Raw genomic sequence first — 26,711 nt, forward strand, 5'->3', positions numbered from 1 at the left:
CCTGCATTTGGCTGGTCCAGAATGTTGGTGGAGTTGTGGATAGTGAGGAGGGCTGTTATCGGCTGCAAAGGGACTTAGATATGATGCAGAGCTGGGCTGAGGAGCGGCAGATGGAGTTCAACCCTGTCAAGTGTGAGGTTGTCCATTTTGGAAGGACAAATAAGAATGCGGAATACAGGGTTAACGGTAGGGTTCTCAGTAAGGTGGAGGAGCAAAGGGATCTTGGGGCTATGTTCATAGCTCTTTGAAAGCTGCCACTCAGGTGGATAGAGCTTGTAAGAAGGCCTATGGTGTATTAGCGTTCATTAGCAGAGGGATTGAATTCAAGAGTCGTGAGGTGATGTTGCAACTGTACAGGACCTTGGTAAGGCCACACTTGGAGTACTGTGTGCAGTTCTGGTTGCCTCATTTTGGGAAAGATGTGGAAGCTTTGGAGAGGGTGCAGAGAAGATTTACCTGGATGTTGCCTGGAATGGAGAATAGGTCGTACGAGGATAGGTTGAGAGTTCTCGGCCTTTTCTCATTGGAACGGCGAAGGATGAGGGGTGACTTGATAGAGGTTTATAAGATGATCAGGGGAATAGATAGAGTAGACAGTCAGAGATTTTTTCCCCGGGTACAACAGAGTGTTACAAGGGACATAAATTTAAGGTGAAGGATGGAAGGTAGTCACTCGAGAGCTGTGCTGGGTCACCTTATTTTCTCAGGGTCTGAGTGTGTTGGGATCTGTTGAGGTGTGTGACAGAACAGAATCAGTCAATCTCTGAGCATCTCCATGTACCAGCATCTCACACACTGAGTAGGTAACTGCGACTCCCAGACTCCAGACGTTCACCCTCACTCAGGCCCAGGGAGGTACCCAGCAGTCAGGGGGCAGTGACCAGGAAGTTTCCAATCCCAGCCAGGGGATTGGTCATGGTAAGGTGGCCACTCAAAGTGTTCCCAGTCAGGTCAATGGGTCACGGTCAGTCCTGGGGCTCTTGAGGGGCCAGACTTGGGGAGGGAAGTCCTAATGCAGTCTGTGTGGGCAGGGCGAGGGGTGTGAATTACAACAATCAGTCAGCTCTCTGGGCACCTCCCTCCCAGGGCTGTCCGGTTCGGTCACTCATGGGGTTTCAGTCAGTCCATACAGTCCATCCACAGAAACTGAGGGGAAAGAGGATCCAGGCAGAAATATGGGGGTGCCCTACCCCAGGCAGGAGATTGGACCCCAAGTTGTTCTTCAGGACTGAGGGGAAGGGTGGGATGATGAGAGTTGTGATGGGGGCAATAGTATCAACAAAGGGTGGGATAACAACAAACATGAAGTGAAGGGGTCATGTGGAGGGGTCATGTGGAGGGGTTTCTCTACTGATCAGGAGTTGGAGGTGCCAGTGAGTAGCTGCCTCTAGGCATGCTGACCCCATGTGCCAGGGGCTGGGGGCGGGTGATGGGGAATTGAGCAGGTAGGTGGATGGGTGGGGTCCTGAGGGTTGGGGGATCTGGATGTTCCTGACCTGATCAAAGTGTCGAGACTGAGGAATGTTCAATGTCACCTTCCGTCGTGTTGGAAATGACAAGTGTACAATAGGGGAGAAAATGCTGAGGTTCAGACATGGAGGAGGCGGGGGAGTGAGGGGAGAGGTGTGCAGGAGACTCTGATTTTAAACAACATGAACACATGGTCAGTGTACACGACGCTGAGCTAATTTCTGACAAGCTGAATGCGTTAGGCGAAAGTGGGTACTGCAGATGCTGGAGATCAGAGTCTAGGTTAGAGTGTTGCTGGAAAAGCGCAGCAGATCCGGCAGCGTCCGAGGAGCTTCATTAACCCTCCTGACCAAAACGCCGATTTTCCCGCTCCTCGGACGCTGCCCCACCTGCTGTGTTTCTCCAGCAACACTCTAACCTAGACTCTGATCTCCAGCTTCTGCAGTCCTCACTTTGGCCTTGCCAGGAATTGCAGTGCCATCTCCAGCTATCTCCATTCTCCCACAACCCATCACTGAACAGGGCAGCTTTGGAATGTCAGGGGGCATGGCAGATTTTTAAAGCTAGCATAGGGTAAGGGAGGCCACTTTTTCCATAGCTACCTGCTGAGTGGTGAGTTGTTTGTGGAACATAAGAACTAGGAGCAGGAGTTGTCCATTCGCCCCCACCCATTCTATAGGATCATGACTGACCTGGCCCAGGTTTCAATTCCTCTTTTGTGTTGAATCTTCAATATTTCAGAAATTCATTAGGTCTTCTTTCAATATTTTTGATGTTCACGCCTAGCAGGCTATTACAGTCTTGCAGATACTGAGGTGAGGCTAGTAACATACAGTGAGACAAATAACCAAAAACCCTCCAAAACATTCATATCCAAATCAGCCAAAATCATGCAGTTCAGTCCCTCGATAGAGAAGCAAGCTCCCTATAGAGTGACTCATTCAGCTGGACTGTGTAGCTGTGGACATAGTGAGAAGTCAAGAACAGTTGGATAATCCCTTACTGTTAGAACTCAGGAACAAGTTCCAGGAGGTTGTATGCAGCAAGTCTTGGGAGCTGTGATGGGTTACATTGTGCAACTAAAGTAAATGAAGGAGCCAATCCAGATGAGTACTGGCTTTGATGAAGCAAGCTGTTAATGAAAAGTTGGAATCATTCTGTGAGTACTCCGTGTTGGAGGACATTTTCCAAGAATCTGAGGAGTATTGTCCCAGGAAAGGAAAGTGAACCACCAGAACATTGAGATGGTCCAAGACAGAGTGGTCCTGAGGGGTTTTGAGACTGGGTTAACAAAATTGATCAATTGGAATCCCTTATGAAGTTTAATAGGAAGTGGTAGTTGACAGAATCACTAACTCCAGGGAGGATGACCCAGACATCCATGGGATCTGTTTTGATCATATTTGCTATTTAAAGTGTTACATGGGTAGTTCAACTATTATTTGTCCATTATCCAAATTGCCTGATGTTAAATTTAGATGTTAGAATATAACTTTGCCTTGCAAAAGCTATTTTTTTGTCAATAAACTTTGTGTTTGTTGGATTAAGTTTTGTTTGTAATGAGCCCAATTTTATTTTATTGACTAAAAAGCTGGCTGAATTGTTTCTGATTTAAACCTGATACAGTCAAACCCCCCCCCCCCCCCACTGTTTTGTCATTGTAGCACTCTGGGGAAATATAAACATTCATGTAATCAGTGGAGGAGGGGAGCAGGAAAAGGATATGCTGCACCGTCCAACTTCAGTTATAGCAATACCTCAAATGGCCAGGGTGCACAGAGAAATGGCATTGCAGCACAAGATCAACCATGATAACATTAACTGAGAGAGCAGACTCAAAGGGCTGAATGGCCTCCTCCTGTTCTTATGTCTTCAGTTCTTAGGGGGGATTGACTAGGGAATGGGAGCAGGGAGGAGGGACCTCAGTGAATGTGAAGAGCCAGGAGAAGCTGGGATTGTTCTCCTTAAGGCCATAGCTTGAGATATTAAGCCATTCAGCCCATTGACTCTGCCCTATCACTTGATCATGGTTAATGTGCTTCTCAATCCTCTTCTCCAGCTTTCTCCCTGTAATTTTGATCCTCTTATAATCACATATCTATCCATCGCTGTTTTAAATACATTCAGTGATGTGGCAATGTGTTCCATAGAGTCATTAATCTCTGGCTGAAAAAATTCCGCCTCATCTCAGCTCTTTAGGGTCATCCCTTCACCCTGAGGCTGTGCCCTCGGGTCCTAGTCTCTCCTCCTGGTGGAAATATCTTCCCCACGTCCACTCGATCCAGGTCTCTCAGTATTCTCTAAGTTTCAATCAGATCCTCCTCATCCTTCCAAACTCCATCACGTACAGACCCAGAGTTCTCAACCACCACTCATACAACAAGCCCTTCATCCACGGGATCATTCCTGTAAACCCTCTCTGAAGCCTCTCCAGTGCCAGCACATCCTTCCTCGGATACAGGGTCTAAAACTGCTCACAATATTCCAAATGCAGTCTGACCAGAGCTGTATACAGTTTCAGTAATACATCCCTGTTTTTGTATTCTAGACCTCTTGAAATTAATGCGAACATTGCATTTACCTCCCTAACAGCCAACTGAACCTGCATGTTAACATTAAGGGAATCCTAAATCAGGACTTGCAAATAACTCTGTGCTTTGGATTTCCAAAGCCTTTGCCCATTTAGAAAATAGTCTCTGTTTACATTCTTCCTACCAAAACTTACAACCTCACATTTCCCCACATTGTATTCAATCTGCCACTTCTTTGTTCACTGTCCTAGCCTGTTCAAGTCCTTCTACAGCCTCCCCACTTCCTCAACATGAACCCGTCCCTCCATCTATCTGTGTCATCTGCAAACGTACCAACAACATCCTCAGTTCCTCCATCCAGGTCATTAATGTGAACAGTTATGGTCCCATAACAGACCCCTGATGAACTTCACCAGTCACTGGCTATCATCCTGAACAAAACCTCTATCCCCACTCTCTGCCTTCTGCCTGTCAGCCAATCCCTAACCTTGCCAGTACCTTGCCCCTAACACCACAGGCTCTTATATTATTCAGCAGCTTCCTGTGCAGCGCCTTGTCAAACACCTTCTTGAAGTCTAAATAGATCACATCCATTGGCTCTCCTTTATCTAACTTGCTCATTACCTCCTCAAAGAATTCTAACAGATTTGTCAGGCATGACCTCCCCTTGATGAAGCCGTGCTGACTCAGCCCTATTTCACCATACACTTCAAATACTCCATAATCTCATCCTTATTAATGGAATCTAAAATCTTATTAAAGACCAAAGTCAGTATAACTGCCCTATAGTTTCCTGTCTTCTGCCTCCCTCCCTTCAAAAAAAAGGGTATAATTACAACCATTTTCCAGTCCTCCCTGGCTCCAGAGATTCCTGAAAGATCATCACACATTCCTCGATAATCTCATCAACTATATCCTTCAGAACTCCGGGGTATAGTCCATTTGGTCCAGATGATTTATTCAGACCTTTCAGATTCCCCTGACCCTTCTCCTTAGTGATGACCACTACACTCACCTCTGCCCCTCACTCTCTTGAAGATCTGCTATGCTGCTGGTATCTTGCTGTGAAATCTGCTACCAAGTACCTATCCAGTTCCCCCACCATTTTTTTATTCCCCATTACTATTTCTCCAGCCTCATTATCTAGCGGTCCAATGTTTGCTCTTGTGTCTGTCTTAGCTTTTCGATATCTAAGGAAAAACACTTACAATCTTCTTTTATATTGCTAGCTAATTTATTCTCATATTTCATCTTTTTCACTCTTTATTACTTTTTTAAATGTCCTCTACTGGTTTTTAAAGACTTTCCAATCCTCTGGCTTCCCACTAATCTTCATTAACAATCACATATCTTCACCAAATAAGTATCTCCTTTAGAACATGGAATATTATAGTGCAATACAGGCCCTTCAGCCCTCGAATGGTTAATGAAGGACTTTTGCCCAAAATGTCGATTTCCCTGCTCCTCAGATGCTACCTGACCTGCTGTGCTTTTCCAGCACCACACTCTTACAGCCAAAGATAGCATTGGGAAGTTGTGTGTGGAATCCAAGGAGATAGGAGAAGCGCTAAATTAATATTTTTCATCAGTATTCACACCGGAGAAAGACATTTTTGTCGAGGAGAATTTTGAGATACAGGCTATTAGACTAGATGGGATTGAGGTTCGTAAGGAGGAGGTGTTAGCAATTCTGGAAGTGTGAAAATAGATACGTCCCCTGGGCCAGATGGGATTTATCCTCAGATACTCTGGGAAGCCAGGGAGGAGATTGTAGAACCTTTTGGCTTTGATCTTTATGACATCATTGTTTACAGGAATAGTGCCAGAAGACTGGAGGATAGCAAATGTTGTCCCCTTGTTCAAGAAGGGGAGTAGAGACAACCCTGGTAATTATAGACCAGTGAGACTTACTTCCGTGTGGGTAAAGTGTTGGAAAAGATGTAAGATGTGGGACTTGTAAGCATCTAGAGAGGATTAAGTTAATTAGGGATCATCACCACAGTTTTGTGAAGGGTAGGTGGTATCTCACAAACTTTACTGAGTTCTTTGAGATGGTGACCAAACAGGTGGATGTGGGTAAAGTGGTTGATGTGGTGTATATGGATCTCAGTAAGGTGTTTGATAAGGTTCCCCACGAAAGGCTATTGCACAAAATACAGAGGCTTGGGATTGAGGACGGTTTGGCAGTTTGGATCAGACATTGGCTATCTGAAAGAAGACAGAGGGGGGTGATTGATGGGAAATGTTCATCCTGGAGTTCAGTTACTAGCGGTGTACCGCAAGGATCTGTTTTGGAGGCATTGCTGTTTGTCATCTTTATCAATGGGCACAGAAGGGTGGGTTAGTAAATGTGGGGATGACACGAAGGTCGGTGGAGTTCTGGGCATTGCTGAAGGATGTTGCAGGTTACAGAGGGACATAGATAAGCTACAGAGCTGGCCTGAGAGGTGGCACATGGAGTTTAATGTGGAAAAATGTGAAGTAATTCACTTTGGAAGGAGCAACAGGAATACAGAGTACTGGGTTAGTGGTACGTTTCTTGGTGGTGTAGATGAGCAGAGAGATCTTGATGTCCATGTGCATAGATCCCTGAAAGTTGTTAAGAAATATATAGTGTGTTAGCTTTTATTGGGAGAGGGATTACGTTTCAGAGCCATGAGGTCATGCTGCAGCTGTACAAAACTCTGGTGCGGCCGCACTTGGAGTATTGTGTACAGTTCTGGTCACCATATTATGGGAAGGATGTGGAAGCTTTGGAAAGGGTTCAGAGGAGATTTACCAGGATGTTGTCTGGTATGGAGGGAAGGTCTTATGAGGAAAGGCTGAGGGACCTGAGGCTGTTTACGTTAGAGAGAAGAAGGTTGAGAGATGACTTGATAGAGCGATACAAGATAATCAGAGGGTTAGATAAGGTGGACAGGGAGAGCCTTTTCCCTCAGATGGTGATGGCGAGCACAAGGGGGCATAGATTTAAACTGAGGGATGATAGATATAGGACAGATGTCAGAGGTACCTCCTTTGCTCAGAGTAGTAAGAGAATGGAATGCCCTGCCTGCAACAGTAGTAGACTCCCCAAAGGCATTTCAGGGCATTCAAATGGTCATTGGATAAACACATGGATAAAAATGGAATAGTGTAGGATGGATGGTTTCACAGGCAGGTACAACATTGAGGGCTGAAGGGTCTGTAACATGCTGACATGTTCTTTGTTCTGTGTTCTATGTTCTGCTTTCATCTGAAATCAATAGCCGGGACTTTGGATGATCAGAAAGTCTTTATTCTAGTGTCAATGGGAGGTGTGTACGCGGACCCTGCTAAATACTGTGAGATTGCCACCCTCAAGAAAGTCTAGACAATTGTGTTTGAAGATTACGTTTCTGTCTGAGTCTGAGACATTTTCAAAATAATTGACATAACAATCTGTTTCTTCTGTTTTGAAATGAATGCAGGGTCTGCCAGGACCACCAGGTGAAAAGGGTGAGACTGGGGACGTCGGTGCCATGGTAAGTTAATCACTGAGACCAGAGTTATTCAGAAAATACAAAGTTTAATAGAGAATGCCAGGAGCAGCACCAGCTATACCTGAAGATGAGGTGTCAACCTGGTGAAGACACCAAACCGAACCACTCATGTGTTAAACAGTGTAAGCAGTCAGTGACAGACAGAGCTGTGTGGATCTAAGCTCTCCAGTCTTACCATCTCCAGTGGTGAATGGTGATGGCTGATTAAACAACTCACTGGGGGAGGTGGCTCCACAAATATCCCCATCCTCAATCCCCAATCCCCAGCACATCACTGCAAAAGATAAGGCTGAAGCTTTCACAGCAATCTTCAGTCAAAAGTGCCAAGTGGGTGTTCCATCTCTGCCTCCTCCAGGAGGTCCCATCATCACAGATACCAGCCTTCAGTCAATTTGATTCACTCCAATTTGATTGGAGGTATTGGATATTGTTACAACACTGGCATCTACCCGACAATGTGGAAAATTGCCCAGGTATGTCCTGTACATAAAAAGCTGGACAAATCCAACCCGGCCAATTACCACCCCATCAGTCAACTTTCACTCACCAGTAAAGTGATGGAAGGGGTCAGTAACAGGGCTAACGTGCAGCACCTGCTCAGCAATAACCTGCTCAGTGACGCCCAGTTTGGATTCCCCCAGGGTCACTCAGCTCCTGATCTCATTCCAGCCTTGGGTCAATGAGCTGAATTCCAGAGGGGAGGGGAGAGGGACAGCCCTTAACATCAAGGCTGCATTTCACTGAGTGTGGCATCAAGGAGCCCGGGCAAACTGGAATCAATGAGTTTCGGGGGCAAACTCTCCGCTGGTTAGAGTCATACCTGACACAGAGGAAGATGATGGTGATTGTTGGAGGTCAGTCATCTCAGCTCCAGGACATTCCTGCAGGAGTTCCTCAGGGGAGTGTCCTAGGCCCAACCATCTACAGCTGCTTCATCACTGACCTTCCCTCCAAGATAAGGTCAGAGGTGGGAATGTTCGCCAGTGATTGCACAGAGTTCAGCACCATTCGCAACTCCTCAGATACTGAAGCAGTTAATGTTCAAATACAACAGGATCTGGAGAATATCAAAGACCACCTCCCCCGACAACAGCAAGAGAAAAATACAAAATCAATCAATGGAGGGGCCCCATTCCCTGCCCGAAGGCCCCCTCCATTGGGCAACAAGTGACAAGCAACATTCATGCCACATAAATAGCTGGCTATGGCCATCACCAATAAAAGATAATCTCACCAATTATCCTGATGTCTCTGTTTGTGTAACCCTTTGGGATCCCTGTGTTTCTCATTGAGGAGCCTGAGTTTGAGTAAGAAGCTGGTTTGGTAACTGCAGAAGCGTTGTGTTCGATTGGTCTCCTCGTTGATTCTCATGGCGGATATAATATCACCATTGACCTTGTGATGTAAGATCTAAGATCTAATGCTGTCAAGGCCCAGAACAGCAGCTGGTGAAAGTTTAATAGTGAAATTTGAAATTGGAAGCTTGTTTTGAGAATATTAATTCCCACTGATCTTGTTCACACAGGGACCACCTGGACCTCCTGGTCCTAGAGGACCTCAAGGACCCAGTGGGGCTGATGTAAGTACAAATCCAATAGAATGTAATCACTCTCTCCCTCAGAACCATTCTCCTTTAATTCCATTTCTCTCGTTTTTTTTTCAGGGACCTCAAGGACCTTCTGGTGGTGTTGGTTCTCCTGGTGGTGTTGGTGAGAAGGTGAGAGATTTTCTTTCAAAATTACTTGGATTTTTGTAGCTCTGAATCATGGAGTTTACAAGCGCATCATTGGAAATGGTGTCAATAACAAACACCCCCTGACTGCCCTCAATCCCACTCATCCTCACAGATTCTCCCCTTAAGCTCCCAGAGTGATTGGTGGGTCACAAATCCCAAAACAAGGAGCAGCTCCTAAAATTTTTGGAGTGGAATAGTTTGGTTAGATAAACTCTGACTCCATGTGGAAATGTGTGGGATTGCTTGGGAATGTTTGGAAGTACAGATAGGGTCATGGAGAAGTTTCCTACAAGTAGAAGCCAGGATGGGGGGGCCTTCGGGCAGGGAATGGGGCCCCTCCATTGATTGATTTTGTATTTTTCTCTCGATGTTGTTGGGGGGACCTGGTCTTTGATGCAGAACCTCTCACTGCTGTTGTTCCCGATGTTACTCCTGAGATTCCAACTCTCTTGTTATCTCCTGCCAATGGGCCATGAACATTATAGTCTCACACTGCCATCCATCAGGACTCCAACCGTTTTAGTAACAATTTCCCATTGACTCTGAGACAGAAGGTGAGTGTCACCCCTTTGTGTTAGTGCTGACATTTAAATGGAGGCCAGTTGTCAGCTGTTCCCCACCATTGACAGCCTCAGGTCAATGTCCAAATGTTTGTTTAAATGGGATGAGAGTTTCTGTGTCCCTAACTAATTCTTTCCTGCAGTATATGCCCAATTGGCATTCCCAATTTCTCAGGTCCCTTCTCATCTTTCTGCTACCGCCTATCAATCTCTTGCTGTGGTTCAGATGCAGGATGTTGTTAACTGATCTTTTTGTCTGTTTGCAGGGAGAGACAGGGGAGGCTGGTAACCCAGGGCCACCTGGAGAGAGGGGGCGATCGGTGAGTTACCCACAGAAATCACAACCACAGAATCCAGCCTGCAGCACAGAGTGCTCAGGTTGTAAGTTTGCTCGCTGACTTGGCAGGTTTGTTTTCAGACGTTTGGTCACCATGCTACATAACATCATCAGTGAGACTCTGGTGAAGCGCTGGTGGTATGTCCCACTTTCTATTTAGGTCTGTTAAGGTGGGTGATATCATTTCCGATTCTTTTTCTCAGAGATTGGTAAATGGGGTCCAAATTGAGGTGTTTATTGATGGAGTTCCGGTTTGAATGCCAAGCCTCTAGGAATCCCCTACATGTCTCTGTTTAGTCTATCCTAGAATGGATGTGTTGTCCTAGTCAAAGTGATGTTATTCTTCATCTGTAAGTAAGGATATTACTAATAGTTGGTCATGTTTTTTGTGGCTAGTTGGTGTTCATGCATCCTGGTGGTTAGTTTTCTGCCCATCTGTCCAATGTCATGTTTGTTGCACAGAGTATTCCTCACTCTCACATCACAGAAATGAATACTCATTAGCAATATGAGCAAGCTAATGTCAACGATCTGAAAAATATGGAGATAACTAAAATTATCAATCTGTTTCTGCACCTTTCCAGAAACAGGTCTACTTTGCCGTTTAGGTTTTCATTCAGAATGAGCTGGAAGCTGTAATGACAATGCTGTAATGCTGTTCAGCTTATCATTGAAACACAGTTTTAGTTGGTCAGGCACTGCTCTGTCCAATGGGAGTGCAATTCACCCACTAAACTAGAAACCCATTGGCCATGACACCAGAAACCCTGAGAGGGTGTGTGTAGATTTCTGATCGAAGGCTGGGGAAGGAGAGAGCTTTGTTTCCAGTGTTTGGGTCAGTATCAAGGGCTATATCCTGACTGTATATTACTGATCTGTCCTTGGGGAAACTGTGGGCACTTTCAGAGTTCACACAAAAACTCCGAGAAGAGTCTGCAGAACAGGAACAAGAATGGTCTGGAAACAATTATTTGAGATAGGAAAAAGATTAGGAGTCAGCATTGATTTGAACACACTTGTCACAAAATGGAATAAAAGTGATAAAAGAAACATTGAAACCATAAAACCATCAGGAATAGGAATGGGATGAGGACATTCAATCTCTCAAGCCTTCTCTGCCATTCAATAGGATCATGGCTGATCCAACATTCCTCACATCCACTTTCCTGCCCCTTTCCCCATCACCTTCGATTCCCCGACTGATCGAGAATCTCTCGATCTCAACCTTAAATATACACAAGGACTCTGCCCCCCACAGCTCGCTGCAGTAAGGATTTCCAAAAACTCAGCCCTCTGTGGGAAGAAGTTCCTCCTCCTCTCAGTCTTTAACAGGCTCCTTTCACCTGAGATTGTGTCCCCGGGTCCTAGACTCTCCCTTGAGGGGCAACAGCCTCACAGCATTTACCATCAAGTCCCTTAAGAATCCAGTATGTTTCAGTGAGCTCACCTCTCATTCTAAACTCCAGTGAGTACAGTCCCAACCTGTTTGCCATTGCAACATGAGACAATCCCTCCATACGGAGGATCTGAGTGAATCTTCTCTGAACTGCCTCCAATGAAATGATATCAATCCTTAAACAAGGGGACTAAAACTGCTTGTAGTGCTCCAGATATGGCCTCCCCAGCACCTTGTATAGTTGCTGTAAGACTTCCCTATTCTTATCTTCCAATCTCCTTGAAATAGAGACCAACATTCCATTAGCCTTCATGATTCCCTGCTGTCCCTGTTCCTGATTCCCTGCTGTCCCTGAGTTCTAGCTTTCCTGATTCCCTGCTGTCCCTGTTCCTGATTCCCTGCTGTCCCTGTTCCTGATTCCCTGCTGTCCCTGGGTGCTAGCTTTCTGACCATACGTATCCTCTACTCCCTTTGTGTTACAACTTTCTGCAGTTTTTCTCCATTTAAATAGCACCTTGTTTTTTCATTCTCCCTTCCAAAATGAACAGCTTTGCATTTTCTCACATTACATTCCATGTGCCAACTCTGTCCACTTAATTAATCTATCAATATCTCTATGGAAATGTATCCCTTTCACAATCTGCCTGTCCACCGATTGGAGCACATCTGAAAATTTGGTTAGAGTACATTTAGTTCCTTCCTCCAAGTTAATAATATATATTGTAAACAGTTGTCCTGCAGAATCTCACTGCCCTAGCTCACCAACCTGAAAAATAATTCCTAATCGCTACTCACTGGTTTTCTGCTCATGAGCCAGTTCTCTATCCATGTCAATATACTGTCTCTATTATCTTGAGCTTCTACCTTATGACTTAATCTTTGGTGAGGTATCTTGTCATGTACCTTTTGGAAGTCCAAATACATCACATCTACAGGTTCCCCTTGACCACCTCCAGTTGAGACACAATTTCCCCTTCGTGAAACCATGCTGCTTAGTTAGATTATGGTTTTCCAACTATTCCTCAATAATTGGTTCCAATATTTTTCCAACATGGATGCAAAATTGACTAAGTGGTAGGAAACAGAGAGTAACTATCATTGGATTGTTTTTGATGAGAGGAAGGTAGGTGGAGGAGATCCCCAGGAGTTGGTATTGGGACCCTTGCTTTTCCTGATGTATGTTAATGATTTGGAGTTTGATAGGCAAGGGACAGTTTCAAAGTTTACAGATGACACAAAAACTTGGGAGAATTGTAAACTGAGAAGGAAACCAAACTAGGTGGAGTAGTGGACAGGTTATCTCAAAGTACAGTGGGACCTGGACAAGGTGGACCAATGGGCTGGGGAGTGACAGATGGTGTTTAATTTAGATAAATATGAGGCGCTGCATTTTGAAAAGGTAAATCAGGGCAGGATTTATACAGATAATAATAGGGCGCTGGGGAGTGTTGCCACGAGACGTAATGGTGCAGGTTGAATAGCCAAGGTCTTTTTCCCAGGATAGGGGAGTCCGAAACTGGACAGAACAGGTTATGGAAAGACCTCCTTAAAAGGGACCTGAGGGGCAACTTAGTTATGCAGAAGGTGATGTGTGTTTTGAATGAGTTGCTGTAGGGGGTAGTGGAGGTGGGTTCAGTTGCAACATTTAGTAGGACATCTGGATGGGTATGTGAGTAGGAAGAGTCTGGAGGGAGAGGGGCCAAGTGCTGGCAAATGGGACTAGGTCAGTTTAGGATATCTGGTCAGCATGGACGAGTTGAATTGAAGGGTCTGTTTCCATGCTGTACAAACCCTTTGACTCTATGCCAGTCTAGTACAAAGGCTAGGGAGTGATGTCAGATTTGTACAAGAAGCTTGGTAGACATTGGCTGGAGTACAGTTGTGGGTACCACAATGTGTAAACGTTGTGAATGCATTAGAGAGAGATGCAGAAGAGATTCACAAGAATGGTTCTATGAATGAGAAAACTTATTTATGAGGATACATTGAAGAATGCTAAGAGGAGATTTCAGAAAGTTTTCCAAAATCATGAATGAGCTTGATGGAGTAACTGGGGAGAAGCTGTTCCCATTGGCAAAAGGAAAATAGAATGAGAGGACACAGAACTGTAAAAGAAGCGAGGATGATGGGAGAAAAAACTTTCTCACTCAGCAGGTAGATCCTGGAATGTAGGCCTGGAAATGTGGTGTAGGTAGGTTCAATTGAGACATTTGGGAGGAAACTGGCTGGTTATTTGGATAGAAATGGTGTGCAAGAGAACGGGGGGAAGGTAGGAGATTGACACTAGGGAATGATACTCATTTAAAGAATCTATGCTAGGCACAATGGGCCAAATGGTCTTTCTCCTCACTGTAGACACTCTGGGATTCTATGATTCTGCAATGGATCTTGATAATCTGGATAGATTTGTTGCAGTTTTAATAAATTGCAGAGAGGGGTGAAGTAATGAAATGGGGAGAATCAGGACAGGGAAAATGAACACGGACAGAGAGGCCTGGGGATGTATAAACACAAATGCCTGACAGTTGTGGCTGAGTTGAAATGGATACTATCAAGTTTTCGGTAGACACTATGTTTTATTAATGGAGAAATTCAATACAACAACAAAGAATTTGTTAAAAATTTTAAAATCAGTTGCTAGCTCTCAGTAGGAGGATTGTGTCCAGTCGCAACAGGGATTATAGAAACATTGCAGGCTGAGAGGGAAAGAGCAGCGAGGAGAGCTAGCATGGGCAAGATGGTCAGGATGGCCTCCTCCTGTGCAGGTTGGTTCTATGGTGGATAACGGCGCAGTCAGTGCAACACCATGGAGTTAGCTCACTCCCTTCACATTGTTCCATTGTGCCAGATCATGTGTCCGATCATTTAAACATGATGCATTAAGATACAAAGAGCTGTTGAGTTACAGTCACTGCCAGAGCTGGGAGGTACTCCGCGTTGGAGAATTGAGCAGGAGCCAGGATCCAGATAAAACTCTCCTCTACCAGAGCCTTCCATTTCCCACAATTCTTTCCCTTAGCTTCCCAGGAGTGGGAACAGAGCCAGGATAAAGCAGAGGCAACACTCAGAGAAACTTGGGAAATTGTTGAGGAGAGAGTTGAAAGACATGAATCAGTAAAGTGCTGTGTTTCAATTTGTTAATGTAGAGTCATATAGCCGAGACCATTCGGTCCAACTCATCCATGCAGACCAGATATCCCAAACTGACTCAGTTCCATTTGCCAGCACTCGGCCCATAACCCTCCAAACCCTTCCTATTCATATACCCATCCAGATACCTTTTAAATGTTGCAATTGTACCAGCCTCCACCACTTCCTCTGGCAGCTCATTCCATACATGTACCACTCTCTGTGTGATAAAGTTACCCCTCAGGTCCTTTTTAAATCTTTATCTTCTCCCCTTAAACCTATGCTTTCTAGTTTTGGACTCCCTTACTCTTGGAAAAATATTTTGTCTATTTACCCTGTCCATGCCACTCATAATTTTGTAAACCTCTATAAGGTCACCCCTCAGCCTCCGACACTCCAGGGAAAACAGCCCCAGCCTGTTCAGTCTCTCCCTATAGCTCAAACCCTCCAAGTCTCTGCAATATCCTCGCCAATCTTTTCTGCAATCTCTCAAGTTTCGCAGCATCTTTCTTACAGCAACTTGAATTGTGTGCAGTTTCTAAAAGTGGCCTCACCAATGTCCACTGAACATCCTCTGTTCCATCCACAATCATGAGGATGGAATCTTTAACCCAATGTTCCTTTGCTGGCTCCTTTAAAAATTATCTGATTAATCCCCTTCCCCCACACCTTCCCACTAGCTCTGGGAAATACTTTCCTTTCTCACTACCTACACACACCCCCTCCCCACCCCCCAGTTCCTGTGTGAAAGTTCTGATTGAATCTGCTCCCACTGCCCTTTCAGGCAGCACCTTCCAGACCCCAACACCTCACTGTGTAAAACAATCCCCCTCCCCTCCCCCTCGGGGGCTTCTCCCCGATTCCCTTCAATCCCCCTCCCTCTGCTCCCTCACCCTCCTGCCCCTGGAAACACTCTCTCCTGATTTACTCCATCAAACTCTCTCCATGGTTTTGAAAACCTCGGTTAAACCTCCGGAACCTTCTCTGTTCTAGGGAGAACAATCCCAGTTTCCTCACAGCACCAAAACACTTGATCTAGAAGTTTTTAAACTTTGTTCAAGAACATTTACCAAATCCCCCGCCTGCACATTCCCTTCCTACACTGATGATGTTCAATAGCAGTAGTGTGCACCATCTACAAGATCATAGCGTCACAGAATCATACATGACAGAAGAGGCCTTTCAGCCCATTGAGTCTGTACCAATAAAAACTACTGAAAATCCACTCACGTCCCAATTTCCAGGCCCTTGGCCCATGACCTTGAATGTTGTGACACCTCAAATGCTCATTCAAGTCCTTGTCAAAGGTTGTGAGGTTTCCTGCCTCAACTTTCCTCCCAGGCAGTGTATCCCAGATCCCCACCCTCTGGGTGAAAAGAATGTTCTCAAATCCTCTCCAAATCACCTGTCTTTCCACTTGAGACGAAGTCCCCTTGTTGTTGACCCTGTAACTAAGGGATACAGCTGCTTTCGATTTGTTCTGTCCATGCCCCACACATAGCCATGTACATCTGGAGCCAGAGAACCACAGAAATGAAACAGCATAGAAGATAGCCATTCAGCCCATCTTGCCCCTGATGTCATTTCCAATCCCATCTTCCTCAACACAGCCCGTAACCCTGTGGGTTACAGTATTTAAGCTGCAAATCCAGATACTTTGTGAAAGAGTTTATGATCTCTGCCTATACCACCATCTTGGGCAGTGAAATCTAAACACCCACCACCCTCTGCCTAAGAATGTGTTTACCATGTCCCCTCTAAATCTTCTGCCATGTGGCTTGAATCTATGGCCCTAGTTTTTGAACTCATAAGAGCATAAGAGCCAGGAGCAGGAGTAGGCCGTCTGGCCCTTCGAGCCTGCTCTGCCGTTCATTAAGACCATGTCTGATCTTTCTGTGGTCACAGCTGCATTTACCTGCCCTCTCTCCGCATCCCTTAATTACTTCATTGTTCAATATATTATCTATCTTAGTTTTAAAAACATTTACTGAGGTAGCCTCAACTACTTCACTGGGCAGGGAATTCCACAGATTCACTACCCTCTGGGTGAAGAAGTTCCTTCTCAAATCAGTCCTAAATCTGCTCCCCTTCATTTTGAGGCTGTGCCTCTTGTCCCAGTTTCATCTGCCAGTGGAAACATCCTCTCTACTTCTATCATATCTATTCACTTCAAAGTTTTATGTTTGTATAAGATCCCCCCTTATCCTTCTAAATTCCGATGAATATAATCCCAGTCTACTCAGCCACTCCTCACAAGCCAACTCCCTCAACTCCGGAATCAACCTCGTGAACCCCCTCTGTACCCCCTCCAGTACATCCTCTCTCAAGTAAGGAGACGAAAACTGTACACAGTACTCCAGGTGTGGCCTTACCAGCACCTTGTACAGCTGTAACATAACCTCCCTGCTTTTAAACTCAATCCCTTTAGCAGTGAAGGACAAAATTCCATTTGCTTCCTAATTACCTGTTGTACCTGTAGACCGACCCTCTGTGATTTGTGCACAAGGACACCCAGGTCCCTCTGCACAGCAGCATGCTGCAACCTTTTACCATTCAGGTACCGAAATGAATGACTTCACATTCATTAACATTGTACTCCATCTGCCAGACCTTTGCCCACTCACTTAAACTGTCTGTTCCTCTGCAAAGTCTCACAGTCCTCTGCACACTTAGCCCTCCCACTCATCTTGGTGTTAGCTGCAAACTTTGAGAATCATTGATGTAAATTGTGAATGATTGCATCCCGATATTGATCCCTGAGGCACACCAATAGTCACTGATCACCAACCAGAAAAGCACTCATTTATCCCCACTCATTGCTTCCTGTTAGTTAACCAATCCTCTATCCATGCTAATACTTGCCTGTAATGCCTTCCATCTTTATCTTATCCTGCAGCCTCTAGTGCAGCACCATATTGAAAGCCTTTTGGAAATCTAGATACACCACATCCACTGGGTCCCCAGTCTCCACTTTGCTTGGAACATCTTCACAGAATTCCAGTAGATTAGTTAAGCGTGACCTGCCCTTACTGAACCCATGCTGTGTCTGTCCAGTCGGACAATTTTTATCTAGAACTCACTGCCAAGGGAAACCAGTTCCCCGTATCTACTCTATCTCTACCCCTCAGTTATGTAAATCTCAATCATGTCACCCCCTCAGCCTTCTCTGCTCCCAAGAAAATAACCTGAGCTTATCCAGCCTCTCTTCATCGCTGAAACCCTCCATCCCAGGGAGCATCCCGGTGAATCTCCTCTGTACCCCCTTCCAGTACAATCACATCATTCCTGTAACGTGGGAACCAAGCCTCACCAAACTCCGGTACAGCTCCAGCATAACTTCCCTGCTGTTATAATCTACCCATGACAGATAAAGTGTCCAATGTTCATTCTTAATTCCCCGATTAACCCTGTCCTGCCACCTTCAGGCATCTGTGCACAAGCTCCCCAACATCCCTCTGTTTATTTAAGTTTCCTAGTGTGCTGCCATTCACTGAGTAGTTCCTTTTTCTTGTTACTTCTGCCAAAGTGCATCACCTCACATTTATCAGGGTAAACTCCATCTCCCATCTGTAAACGCATCACCTTCGACCTCACTGTCAACCACCCTGACAATCTATGTCACCCTCAAACTTAATTATCATCCCCCCACATTCTCATCTATATTGTTTTTATGAATCACGATCAATGGAAGTTCACCCAGGCTCCTCAGACAGCACCTTCCAAACCCATGACCATTTCAATCTGGAAGGACAAGGGCAGCAGATTCATGGGAACACCACCCCCCTGCAAGTTCCCCTCCAAGTTGCTCACCATCCTCACTTGGAAATATATCGTCATTCCTTCACTGTCGCTGGGTCAAAATCCTGGAATTCCCTCCCTAAGGGCATTGTGGGTCAACCCATAGCACATTAACTGCAGCAGTTCAAGAAGGCAGTTCACCCCCACCTTCTCAAGGGGGACAACTGGGGACGGGCAATAAATACGCTAATGTCCCACAAGTGAAAAAAACATGTTTTGGGTTCAGTTCTGGGCCGGATGCCTCAGGAAGGGGAGACTGCCCTTAGAGGAGGCAAATCAGATTCGCCAGAATGATCCCGGGGCAGAAAGCGTTAAATGATGAGGCCGGGTTGAATCGACTGGACTGTAATCTCCTGAGTTTTGAGCCATTGGAGGGTGAATTGGAAAATTTAGATTCTGAAGAGGGGTTTACTCAGTTAGAGAGAGAGAGATTAAGGTGGAAGACAAGGTTGGTGCAGTTCAGCCATGACCTGAGGACCTGACAGACTCAACTGGAAGGGCGTTTTGGCCTCTCGCTGTGACTTTGGGGGTGTCCAATAGAGGAGCTGAATGGCCTCTTGCTGTGTCTATAGTGGTGTCCAATGGGTTCATCAGCATTTTGTGTCTCTGTTTCAGGGGCCTAAAGGTGATATCGGTGACAAGGGGGAGGCGGGGCCCCCAGGGGCAGCTGGTCCGGCTGGTCCCAAAGGCCCACCAGGAGACGATGGTCCAAAAGGCAACCCGGTAAGTGAGACATTATGTTCTGTGTCCCTGGATTTTCCACCATTAAACTCCCTTCGCACCTTCCTCACCCCTCAAACTCCCAACCCTAAGCCTCATGCTCACCCTCACTCCCTCATCTATCCAGACGGTCACTCCCCCACTCTCCATCATCCCCTTCACCCTTCTCCATTCAAACACCTGTCAAACTCCCCTTATCCTCCAAACCTCTCCACCACCACCACCTCACTCCCCCGATTGCTCTCATTCTCACTCACAACACCTCCCTCAGATATTCCCTCCCGCATCCCAAGGACAGTCCAAACGTCGGGGGTAGGTCTGGTGTTGGGGCAGGCGCTGGGGGGTGTGGGGTGGCGTGACTGAATTTTTAAGGATTAGAAGTTTAAGGCCAGAGGTCTGAGGGTGTGGGTCATTCAGGGATGTAGAGGTGGGGTTTTGGGTGTCTGGGAAGTTGGTGTTGGGATGTGGTGGGTGGGCTGTGGGGAATGTAGGGGTATGATCTGGTAGTTTGGGGGAATGGGGCTGATGGGTGTTGGGGGCAATGGGGATGAGGTGAATGGTGTAGGGGTGGGGGTGATGGATGTTGGAGGGATGATGGGGGTGACGTGTGGGGTGAGTGGTTTGGGGGGATGGTGTGTGGGTGATAGATGTGGGAGGCTAATGGGGTGGGTGTGTTTGGGGGTGATGGGGATGGGGGTGGGAGTGATGGCGTGGGGGTCAAGGGTGTGGGGATGATGGAGTGGGAGTGTGAGGGCTAATGGGTGTGATGTTGGATGATGAGGGTGGTGCTGGTGAATGGTGTGGGGTTGGGGCTATTGAATAACCCAGTACCGTTCATTTCTGTTGATGCTCTCTCCTTTAGGGTCCTGTTGGTTTTCCTGGGGATCCTGGACCTCCCGGGGAACCAGGACCATCAGTAAGTTCCAGCCCTTCCTCTTCCAACTCCGTGCTGCCGGGTGCTTACTATGTCCTGTCACAAAGAAACCTTCATCATTTTGGAGAAATGGAAACAAAATAAAGGAATAACATTGAGTTTTAGTTTGTGCACAGCCTTTGAGCAGACGTTGATTATAGCAGTGGTCTCCACATTGCTTCCTAACTGTACAGGAACGCACCAATCACACCTGGCTCATTGTAATGCTTTTGTTAACAGGAACTAGTTAAATATTAGAGGAATGTTATGCAAATTGCTTCAGAAAAGTAATTAGAGAGAGTGACACGTCTGTGATGTTTTGTATGCATTAAGTAAAATGTGATATCTATTGCAGGGAACAGATGGAATTCCTGGTGAGAAAGGTGAAGATGGAGAGGCAGGACAACCTGTGAGTGCCTTCCACAATAATGCATGGGTGTGTGTGTCTGTGTGTGTGCGTGTGTCCGTGCATGTGCGAGTGCCCGTGTGTGTATCTATTATAAAGGAAATGTTAATGCACATTTATGCAAATAATGCAACATTAGGCAGAGTCAACATGATAAAAACAAGGACTGCAGATGCTGGAAACCAGAGTCTAGATTAGAGTGGTGCTGGAAAAGCACAGCAGGTCAGGCAGCATCCGAGGAGCAGGAAAATCAACGTTTCGGGCAAAAGCCCTTCATCAGGAATAGAGGCAGAGTGCCTGCAGGGCGGAGAGATAAATGTGACCTTTGGAAGGAATGTTTAAGAAACTTCTAATGTTTATTGAGGATATAACTTGTAGCATAGACAAAGGTGAGCCAGTCAATATGGTGAATTTGGATTTTCAGAAGGCTTTCAATAAAAGTACAACTCAGGAGGTTAGTGAATTAGAGCACATGGGTTTGGAGTAGCACAGTGGTTTGTTAATGGGAAGCAAGCAGCGATTAGTATTAAACAGCCCAGGAGTACAGCTGTCTTGCTGCACTTGTATAATACCTTGGTGGGACTGTAACTGGAATATTGTATACAGGTTTGGCTACTTTCTCTAAGGATTTAACTACCACAGAGAGTTGGTCAGATTATTCTCTGGGATGATGGGGTATTTGGATTGTTTCATAATGACAGACCATAAAAACATTAGATATAGGAGCAGTATTGTGCCATTCAGTCTATCAAATCTGCCCCACTATTCGATCATGGCTGATATGTTTGTCAAGGAGAAAGTGAGGACTGCAGATGCTGGAGATCAGAGCTGAAAGTGTGTTGCTGGAAAAGCGCAGCAGGTCAGGCAGCATCCAAGGAGCAGGAGAATCGATGTTTCGGGCATGAGCCCTTGCTCCTTGATGCTGCCTGACTTGCTGCGCTTTTCCAGCAACACATTTTCAGCTCTGATATGTTTCTCAACCCCATTCTCCTGCCCTGTACCTGTAACCCTTGACCCCCTTACTAATCAAGAATCTATGTATCTCTGACTTAAATACCCTCAGTGACCTGGCCTCCCCAGCCCTCTGAGGCAATGATTTCCACAGATTCCCCACCCTCTGCCTGAAGAAATTCCTCCTTAGCTCAGCTCTGAAGGGTCACCCCTCACCCTGAGGCTGTGCCCTCGGGTCCTAGTCTCTCCTCCTGGTGGGAACATCTTCCCCGTGTCCACTCGATCCAGGTCTCTCTGTATTCTCTAAGTTTCAGTCAGATTTCCCCTCTTCCCCTCTCCCCACCCCCTCATCCTTCTAAACTCCATCGAGTACAGACCCAGAGTCCTCAACCCCTCCTCATATGACAAGCCCTTCATCCCCAGGATCATTCCTGTTAACCCCCTCTGGATGCCCTCTAATGCCAGCACATCCTTCCTTAGATATGGGGCTAAGACTGCTCACAATATTCCAAATGTGGCCTGGTCAGAGTCTCATACAGCCTCAGCAGTGCATCTGTGCTCTTGTATTCTAACCCTGTTGAAATTAATGCTAACATTGTGTTTGCCATCCTAACTGCCAACGGAACCTGCATGTTAACCTGAAGAGAATCCTCAACCAGGACTCCCCAAGTCACTTTGTTCATCAGATTTCCAAAACCTTTCCCCATTAAGAAGATAATCTGTACTTCCATTTTTTGTAACAAAGTGCATAACCTCATACATTTGCACATTGTATTCCATCTGGCACTTTTCTGCTCAGTCTCCCGGCCTGTCCAAGTCCTCCTGCAGCCTCCCCACTTCATCAGCACTATCTGTCTCTCCACGTATCTTTGTGTCATCATCGTGACTGTGTTCCCCAGAGTTTTGAAGAATGCGAGATTGATCCTTTGAAACTTCTGAAGTTTTTACAAGATGTGCTCGGGTGACGGAGAGTATATTTCTCCTGGATTGCTCATGAGCCTAAAACCAGGGACACCATCTCAGGATAAGGGGCAAGTTATTGAGATGAGGAGGAATCGTGTCATTCAGACACTGAGGGACTCTTTGGAACTGTCTACCCCATGGGGCTGTGCAACTCAGTCATTGAGTAGCTTCAGAACGGAGTTCAATAGGTTTCTGGATACCACTAACATCAAAGAATATGGGGGAGATAATGGCATTGAATTAGATGAGCAGCCATGATCTAGAGTAATATGGCAAGACCAGTGGGCTGAATGGTCTCCTGCTGTTCCTATCTTCCTCAGCTCGGAATATTTTCATTGGAGAAAGGAAGGCTGAAAAGTAATCTGACGGACATGTTCAAAATCATCAGCGATCTTCACAGGGTTAATCATGAGAAAATGTTCCCACTCTTTTTGTGATCATGAGTTCTCAATTTTAAAGAAGTTAGCTAAGAAAGAAATGATGATGGGAGGAACTATTTGTTACATTTTAAGGTATTAGTATTTGGAATGAACTGCCCGAGTGTGCAGTGGAGGTATATCCAATCATGACCCTCGACAGAGAATTGGATCATGATTTGGAAAGGAGAATGTGAAGGGCTACAGGGTGACGGTCGGCTGGTGGAGCTGTGCTTTATCAGATCAACCATAATCTCATTGAATGGAAGTTCAGACTGGATGGGGTAAATGGCCAATTTTCGTAACTAAAACTTATGGAGTGTCACTAGGTGAACTATTCTTGCAGAAACAGAAGAGAGATGGTGGGCAGAATGGCCTCCTTCAGGCAGAGACCATTCTGTGCTCTGTAATCCTGTTTTTTGAAGGTATCTTTGCCACATGCCAAACTGTTTATCAACTGATCTTTGAAGAAAGCAGTCACTGTCTGACACACTATCTGTAATTGGCTGAATATGATTGGTGCTTTGTTGATATTGGGGCAGCATCTGAGGATCAGGAGAGTCGATGTTTCGGGTATAAACCCTTCATCAGGAATGGGGTTTCGGGAAGGAGCTGAGAGATAAATAGGAGGGTGGGGATGGGGAAGGTAGATGGGAAGGCGATAGGTAGATGCAGGTGGGAATAATGGTGACTGGTCTGAGAAGAGGGTTGAGTGGATAGGTGGGAAGGAAGATGGACAGGTAGGACAGTTGAAGAGGTTGGTGCCGAGTTGGAGGGCTGGATCTGGGATGAAGTGGGAAAAGGGGAGATAAGGAAACCAGTAAAGTCAACGTTGATGGAGTGTGTTGAAGGATCCCAAAGCGGAAGATGAGGAGTTCTTCCTCCAGTCGTCAGGTGGCTTAGATTTGGTGGTGGAGGAGGCCCAGGACTTGCATGCCCTTGGTGGAGTCAGAGGGGGTATTGTCTCCAACAGCAGGACATAGATCAATTGAAGGTGTCGGCAGAAAAATGGCAGATCAAGTTTAATCCAGACAAATGTGAGGTGATGCATTTTGGAAGGTCAAGTACAGGTGGAAATTATACAGTGAATGGTAGAACCCTTAGAAGCATCGATATGCAGAGGGATCTGGGTGTGCAGATCCCTAGATCACTGAAGGTGGCAGCGCAGGTAGGTAAGGGAGTGGAAAGGCCTGTGGCATGCTTGCCTTCATTGGAAGGGACATTAAGTAGAAAAATAGACAAATTATGCTGCAGCTTTATAGAACTTTATTAGGCCACACTTGGAATATTGTGCACAGTTCTGGTCACCACACTACCAGAAGGATGTTGATGCTTTGGAGAGGGTACAGAAAAAGTTTACCAGGATGTTGCGTGGTATGGGGAGTTTAGTTATGAAGAAAGGTTGGATAAACTGGGTTAGTTTTAGTGAATTTTGAGAAGATTTGAAGGTCAGGTTGAGGTTTTGGATGTAGATTTGCTCACTGAGCTGTCAGATTCATTTCCAGACGTTTTGTCACCATACTAGGTAACATCTTCAATGGGCCTCAGGTGAAGAAGTGTACATAATTCCTGCTTTATATTTATACGTTTGGGTATCTTCGGGTTGGTGATGTTATTTCCTGTAGTGAAATCACTTCCTGTTCCTTTTCTCAGGGGGTGACAGATGCAGTTTAACTCGATGTGTTTTGTTTTCACTGGAACACAGGAGGTTGAGGGGCAACCTGATAAGATTGTGAATGGTGTGGATAGAATGAGACCTTTCCCCAGGGTGGAGGGGTCAAATACTAGGGGACACAGGTTCAAGGTGCAGAGGGGGAAGTTTTTCACACAAAGTGTGGTGAGTGTCTGGAATGTGCTGCCTAAGGAGGTGGTAGAAGCAAACACAACAGCAGCGTTCCAGAAACACCTGGATAAACACCTGGATAAACACCTGGATAAACACATGAATAGAAGGGAATAGAAGTGAAGACAGCTTTAGTATGGGAGGGCAAATTGGGTTGGCACAGGCTTGGAGGGGCGAAGGGCCAGTTCCTGTGCTGTATTGTTCTTTGTTCTCATTTTAACTGGAGATTTCATTTTAAAGCAATTACAAAACTACACATTAAGAATGAGAACAGAAAGGGTGCATCCCATTAAATTAAATCGGAAATATATTCAAAGCTGTTATTTTCACACAACTGTCAGGGTATGAATTAAACCTTTACTATCGCGGAAATTGTAGAAATTTAGTTTCAGTGCAATTATATCACCAGTTATTCTGACTGAACAAAACCTGAGAGGTGATCTCATACAGGTCGAGAAACTGTGCAGAGACTTGATAAAACTAACACATGTATCCATGTACCTGGGAATCAAGAACTCGTAACAATCAACATCACAGAGTCCTGAAAAAGATCCCATTGGGAATGTGGGACTCACCCTCACAGGAGAGGGATGGGGTGAAATGTGGGACTCACTCCCACAGGGATGGGTTGGAGAGGAATAATGTGGGTACATTGGAGAAGAATCCTCGACACAGGGCAGATGTGAATGGCCTATTTGCGAGCAGTGAATTTGAGCGTTGAAGATGCACACTGTAGTGTGTTATGAGAGTCGGTCAGTCACTGAGTTGTGTTTTTGATGTATTTCAGGGACCGCCCGGACCATCAGGAGAAGCAGGGCCCCCGGGACCTCCCGGGAAACGGGTAAGAATACTCACTGCTGCTACTCAGAGTGTGGGGAGGCAGAGAACCCCAATCAGGTTTCAATCCACTCATTGTACATAAAGACCTAATCACCCAGCATTTCAAGCTCAATTATGCTGGCTCTCTCTGTAACAATGTTCCCTGTCACCTCCTCCAGCCCCTACACCCCTCCCTATCTCTGTAACCCCCTCCAGCCCCTACACTCCCTCCCTACCTCTGTAACCCCCCTCCAGCCCCTACACTCCCTCCCTATCTCTGTAACCTCCTCCAGCCCCTACACCCCCTCCCTATCTCTGTAACCCCCTCCAGCCCCTACACCCCTCCCTATCACTGTAACTCCCTCCAGCCCCTACACCCCCTCCCTATCTCTGTAACCCCCCTCCAGCCCCTACACTCCCTCCCTATCACTGTAACTCCCTCCAGCCCCTACACCCCCTCCCTATCTCTGTAACCCCCCTCCAGCCCCTACACTCCCTCCCTATCTCTGTAACCTCCTCCAGCCCCTACACTCCCTCCCTATCTCTGTAACCCCCTCCAGCCCCTACACTCCTTCCTAACTCTGTCATCTCCTCCAGCCCCCACACTCCTTCTGATCTCTGTCACCTCACCCCAGCCACTACACCCCTCTCTATCTCTGTCACCTCCTCCAGCCCCCACACCTCTCCCTATCTCTGTGACCCCTTCCAGCCCCTACAGCCCCTCCCTATATCTGTCACCCCCTCCAGCCCCTACACCCCTCCCTATCTCCGTCACCCCCTCCAGCCCCTATACCCCCTCCCTATCTCCGTCACCTCCTCCACCCTGACATTCCTCCCTAGTTCCGCCTGTATCCCGTGAATAAATAGAAGGAAATTGTTTGGAGCAGCTGCTGTTGTAGCTGTGGGTGGGACTTCCGGACCTGCTGCGGACCTGGGTCCATGCTCAGTTCACAGCCTCTCGATGTGTGAGCCAGATCTGCGATGATGTTGGATGTTGTGTTCGTTTATTTCAATCTGTTCAATGTTTATTGATTTCCAGCATCTGAAATGCAATCTTTATTAATGGATTTGGAATAGAGGATTTGTTATTGATTTCTAAATGGTCAAGGTTCATTAAGTGGGGTTTTATTGCATTTCAATATTCGAGAAGGTCATTTGAAATCTTTTCCTCTGGAACACGTTGACATTTTCCTTTTCCTCCCT

The 26,711-nt window shown here is 46.0% G+C and overlaps 1 protein-coding gene across 2 annotated transcripts in view; it reads left to right on the forward strand.

Moving 5' to 3' along the window:
* LOC132819213 (collagen alpha-1(XI) chain-like) overlaps positions 1-26,711 on the forward strand; it is a 220,848-nt gene that overhangs the window by 158,536 nt on the left and 35,601 nt on the right. For both annotated transcript variants that reach the window (XM_060830676.1, XM_060830677.1), the window contains 8 exons: positions 7,451-7,504; positions 9,048-9,101; positions 9,186-9,239; positions 10,084-10,137; positions 19,093-19,200; positions 20,060-20,113; positions 20,466-20,519; positions 25,477-25,530. In XM_060830676.1, the coding sequence (XP_060686659.1) occupies positions 7,451-7,504; positions 9,048-9,101; positions 9,186-9,239; positions 10,084-10,137; positions 19,093-19,200; positions 20,060-20,113; positions 20,466-20,519; positions 25,477-25,530 (486 nt within the window). The remainder of the gene's footprint in view (positions 1-7,450; positions 7,505-9,047; positions 9,102-9,185; positions 9,240-10,083; positions 10,138-19,092; positions 19,201-20,059; positions 20,114-20,465; positions 20,520-25,476; positions 25,531-26,711) is intronic.

This window comes from Hemiscyllium ocellatum, chromosome 9 (assembly GCF_020745735.1).
Source record: "Hemiscyllium ocellatum isolate sHemOce1 chromosome 9, sHemOce1.pat.X.cur, whole genome shotgun sequence".
Classification (NCBI taxonomy): domain Eukaryota; kingdom Metazoa; phylum Chordata; class Chondrichthyes; order Orectolobiformes; family Hemiscylliidae; genus Hemiscyllium; species Hemiscyllium ocellatum.